This window comes from Vollenhovia emeryi, unplaced genomic scaffold (genome assembly GCF_000949405.1).
Source record: "Vollenhovia emeryi isolate VEMERY1.0 unplaced genomic scaffold, V.emery_V1.0 DF940529.1, whole genome shotgun sequence".
Classification (NCBI taxonomy): domain Eukaryota; kingdom Metazoa; phylum Arthropoda; class Insecta; order Hymenoptera; family Formicidae; genus Vollenhovia; species Vollenhovia emeryi.
This window is the reverse complement of record NW_011965837.1, coordinates 1-4,692: the sequence shown is the minus strand read 5'-3', so window position 1 is coordinate 4,692 and position 4,692 is coordinate 1. Positions and strand designations below refer to the sequence as shown.

Genomic DNA, 4,692 nt, shown 5'->3' with positions numbered 1-4,692 from the left:
ATTTGGGTTTCTACATTTTTTTTCTGCAAAGTAAAAGAAGATATCGAGTTTTTTCCAACGGCACAACATGGCACAAATTATTGCCCGTCTTTTAAAAAAAATTGAGGTTGTTTCGCCAAAAATGCGGGGCTAGCATAATTTCTTTTTTATTTTTTTTAATAACTATTATTGATGATATCGAACTTTCGTTTGCGGCACAAGTCAGCACAAACATAGCACAATACGGCACAATTAAAAAAGTTCCAAATTCGAAAAGTGCGGGGCTGTCAAAAATTTGGTTTTTTATTTTTTTCTCGAGCACGCTTTGAGTTACGGAGTTGCGGTTTGCGGCACAATACGGCACAAACGTAGCACAATGCAGCACAATTGAGAAAAATACAAAATTCGAAAAATGCGGGGCTAACTTCACACACGTCTGAAAAGGAGAAGAACGTGAGAATGGACGTGACCGCCCTGTTAGCGGCGCAAAGCGACGCTCATGGTCACCTTGCCCGCTCGGTGACGAACTTGAAGAAGATGGGCGCAGAAGACATCACGCTCCACGCCGTTGAGACACGCCTCAAGCTCCGTGACCAGACTTGGGCGAAGGTCGAGGCACAGCATGAGGCCATCCGAGCGCTCTACAAAGAGGGTTTCGACTCAAGTGAGTACAACCAGACTCATTTTTTTGACACCATCGAAGACACTTACGTGATGGAACGAAGCGTGCTCAGCGAATACGCGAGACGGCTCCAACCACAGCCAAGTTCCGCTCCGCCGAAGGAGTCCGGTAACGTCTCCTCCGTGTCTGCGCTACCTCGACTCAAGGTGAAGACGTTTTCGGGTGCGTTCGAAGAGTGGCCTACCTTCCGCGACAGCTTCTTGTCGATTGTCGGGAAACACTCGTCCATCTCGAACATTGAACAGTTCCATCATCTGAAGCTCTGTCTTGACGGAGCTGCTGAAAGATTGATACGCCCATTAGCCGTGATTGGGGACAATTACCCGCGCGCGTGGAAAATGTTAAAGGAACGTTACGAGAACAAACGGGAAGTTGCGCGCTCTAATTTCGCCGCGTTCACCAGCACTCCCAAAATGAAAGGCGACACCGCCGAAGAACTTGATCGGATATACAACGCCGTGACCAGTGTCGTGAGCGGGCAGAAGGGTATCGGTCGACCCATCGCTTCACACGGCTGCGACTTGCTGAACCATCTCGTGGCCGAGCTGTTCGACCCGAAAACTCGCCTCGAGTGGGCGTCTTACACGAGCGAATCGAACGACGTTCCAAGTCACGAGACTCTGGTGAAGTTCATTTCGAGACGAGCTCTCACTCTCAAAGTCGCGAAGGCGACAACCGCGAAGTTCTCCGGAGACCCGCCGCGATCCGCGAAGTCCCATCTCGCTAAACGGTCCATCGCCTCATCGCAGTGTGTCTTGTGCAAGGGCAAGCACCATGTCATGATGTGCGACGAATTTAAGGCGAAATCCGCGATCGAACGTAAAACCGTCGCGAAAACGCACAGACTTTGCTTCAACTGCCTCGGTTCGCACCAGTTCGCGAAGTGTCAATCCGCGAAAACGTGCGCGTCTTGTAAGGCTCGGCATCACTCGATGCTCCACGAGGCTTACACCCCGCAGACGGTCTCCGAAGCCAACGCTCTCTCCGCAGTGCGTCAGGACGACGAAACCAAGGCGATTCTCCTCGCGACCGCGAGGGTGAACGTCGCCGACCGCCACGGAATCCCGCATGCGATCAGAGCCCTGATCGACCAAGGGTCAGAGGTCTCTCTGATCTCCGAATCGCTCGTGCAGCGCCTGCGACTGCCCCGATCTCGATCCTCCGTGTCAATAATCGGCATCGGGGGCTCCCGCACCGGGTCCAGCAGAGGACGGGTCACGCTCAGTCTCTCGTCCACCGCAAACGACGCTGAGTTGACCGTCGTTGCCTTCATCCTTCCGCGCCTCTCGCTTTACCAGGGTGCCGTCACTCACGGTGGAGCGAAGTGGCCTCACATTAAAGGACTCAAGCTGGCTGATCCACGGTTCATGGCCAACGATCCAGTCGAGTTGCTTCTTGGAGCGGAAGTATGCTCCGTCATCCTCGAGGAGGGTCTTCGCAAGGGAGGTCCTCAAGAGCCCATCGCTCAACGCACACTGCTGGGCTGGATCCTGTCCGGCGGGTGCGGCGACGCCTCGTCACCAACGCCGCGCACCTCTCTCCAGTGCACAGCTGAGCGCGAGCTGATTTCTCTCGTGCAACGCTTTTGGGAGCAGGAGCAAGAGGCCTCTGCTCCCTACGCTCTCACGCCGGACGAACAGCTGTGCGAGGACATATTCGCTCGCACACACACTCGCACCGAAACTGGCAGGTACATGGTGAAGCTGCCATTCACCTCTCCTCCGCCGACGATCGTTGAGACCCGCAAGCCTACAGAACGACTGCTGCACGCCATGGAGCGAAGGTGTGAGCTCAATTCCCGGTTCGGGGAGCTTTACCGCGCCTTCCTCAAAGAGTACGAGGACGTGCGCCACATGACGCTCGTGGACGAGCCGCCCAAGTCACTCAACCAAGGGCAGTGCTACCTGCCTCATCATGGTGTGCTTCGGGAGTCAAGCACCACCACCAAGCTGCGCGTTGTCTTTAATGGCTCTCAGCGCACTAGGTCCGGTGAGTCGCTGAACTCCCACCTTCTCGTTGGCGCCAACCTGCTGCCGGCCCTCGCGGACGTGTTGATGCGCTGGTGCTGGCACCGATACGCGCTCGTAGCCGACATCGAGAAAATGTACCGCCAAATCCTCGTTGCTCCGGAGGATCGTGACTACCAGCGAATTCTCTGGCGGCACTCTACAGCTGATCCGGTCCGCGAGTTCCGTTTGAATACCGTGACCTATGGCCTCGCTTGCGCACCGTTCCTGGCTATCCGTACTCTGAGGCAACTCGCTGCCGACGAGGAGTCCCGGTTTCACCGCGGTTCCACTATCTTGCGCCGCGACTGCTACGTTGACGACATCGTCACCGGAGCGCATGAAAAGTCCGACGCTATCGCGGTGCAGTCTGAGCTCCACTAGCTATGCATGGCGGGCGGGTTTCCACTTCGCAAATGGGCAGCGAACTGCCCCGAAATTCTCGCGGGAATTCCACTCGAGCACCGCCTAAGCAAGGAACCGCACTTGTGGGAACACGAGATCCACTCCACACTGGGGCTGCGCTGGCATCCGAGCGACGATGCTTTCGCCTTCACAATCCAACCCCGCACTGTCAGCAGCTACACCAAGAGGAGCGTTCTCGCGGAAACGGCGCGACTATTTGATCCGCTCGGATGGTTGTCACCCGTCATCATTCGAGCAAAAATCCTCCTCCAGTCGACCTGGATGCAGCAGCTTGACTGGGACGCGCCGCTCCCGTCGGTGGACATCCTTCACTGGAGACGCCTCTTCGAGGAGCTCCCGCTTCTCGAGGGTCTTCGCGTCAACCGCTGGTTGGGCAGCGGAGCTGAAAACTCACTCATTGAGCTTCACGGCTTTGCCGACGCGTCCGAACGCGGATACGCCGCCGCTGTCTACCTCCGCCTTGGGGACGGCAGCAAGGTCCGTGTGCAACTGCTCGCTGCCAAAAGCAAGGTCGCTCCGATAAAACCAGTCTCGCTGCCAAGACTGGAACTCTGTGCCGCCGCCTTGCTCACGAAATTGGTGGCGCACGCTCAATCTATCCTTAGTTTGTCCACAGCTCCGACTATTCTCTGGTCCGACTCGACAGTTACGCTCCACTGGATACAAGGCCATGCCTCTCGGTGGAAGACCTATGTGGCCAACAGAGTCGCATATGTCCAACAGCGTCTTCCCGAAGCCAAATGGCGTCACGTTCCGGGCATCGAGAATCCCGCAGACTGCGCTTCCCGGGGGATTGCGCCGAGCCATCTCGTCCACCATCCCCTCTGGTGGACAGGCCCTCCTTGGTTGCTCAAAGACCGAGCGAGCTGGCCACAGGAGGGTCTCGAAGTAGCTGACGATGAGATCCCCGAGAGGAGAACCACTGCGCATGTGGCCGTCGCCAAAGTCGAGGACGAACCGGAGCTTCTCCTCCGGTTCTCCTCACTGCACCGGCTTCAACGAGTGACCGCCTGGTGTCTGCGTTGGCTCCGCGCCGCGAAAAAACCCGAGGAGCGCCGCGCGACATAGACTCTAAGCCCCGACGAGCTCGATTCGGCATTAACGCGATGGCTTCGCGTGCTGCAAGCCCTGCACTACCCCGCCGAAGTCGCCGCCGCCACAGACAACCGCGCTCTTCCACGCAATAGCAAGCTCCTTAAGCTAAACCCTTACCTGGCTCCGGAGTGCTCAGGGTCGGCGGACGGTTGAAGCACGCCTTGCTTCCCCACGATGAGAGGCACCTGATGATCGCCTCGCCGCTGTCACACCTTACTCGGCTGTTGGTAGAGGCCTGTCACCGACGCACTCTGCACGGCGGAACTCAACTCACCCTGGGGATGATCCGATTACGGTTTTGGGTTCCACAGGGTCGTTCTGTCGTCAAGCAGTGGCTGCATCGGTGCGTCACTTGCACCCGATGGCGAGCCGCCACTCCGCAACCTCCAATGGGCGATCTACCACGGGAACGCGTGACTCCGGCCCGTCCATTCCTTCGGACCGGCATCGATTATGCCGGCCCGATCTTCGTTCGCACTTCCAAGGGGCGAGGGCACCGAGCAT

At 57.3% G+C, this 4,692-nt stretch overlaps 3 protein-coding genes and 1 pseudogene across 3 annotated transcripts; 3 read left to right on the top strand and 1 right to left on the bottom strand.

Moving 5' to 3' along the window:
- The first annotated feature begins 761 nt into the window (after nt 1-761).
- LOC105555938 lies at nt 762-1,774 on the top strand. Its single transcript, XM_012002990.1, has 2 exons — nt 762-1,698; nt 1,763-1,774. The coding sequence occupies exons 1-2, from the start codon at nt 1,000-1,002 to the stop codon at nt 1,772-1,774; spliced, it is 711 nt and encodes a 236-aa protein (XP_011858380.1). The 5' UTR covers nt 762-999.
- Nucleotides 1,775-1,812: 38 nt separating this feature from the next.
- LOC105555935 lies at nt 1,813-2,081 on the bottom strand (annotated as a pseudogene).
- Nucleotides 2,082-2,355: 274 nt separating this feature from the next.
- On the top strand, nt 2,356-3,051 carry LOC105555937. Its single transcript, XM_012002989.1, has one exon. It carries the CDS (start codon nt 2,356-2,358, stop codon nt 3,049-3,051), a length of 696 nt encoding a protein of 231 aa, XP_011858379.1.
- A 6-nt stretch (nt 3,052-3,057) lies between these two features.
- Nucleotides 3,058-4,161, top strand: LOC105555936. Its single transcript, XM_012002988.1, has one exon. The coding sequence runs from the start codon at nt 3,058-3,060 to the stop codon at nt 4,159-4,161; it is 1,104 nt and encodes a 367-aa protein (XP_011858378.1).
- The last annotated feature ends 531 nt before the right edge of the window (nt 4,162-4,692 follow it).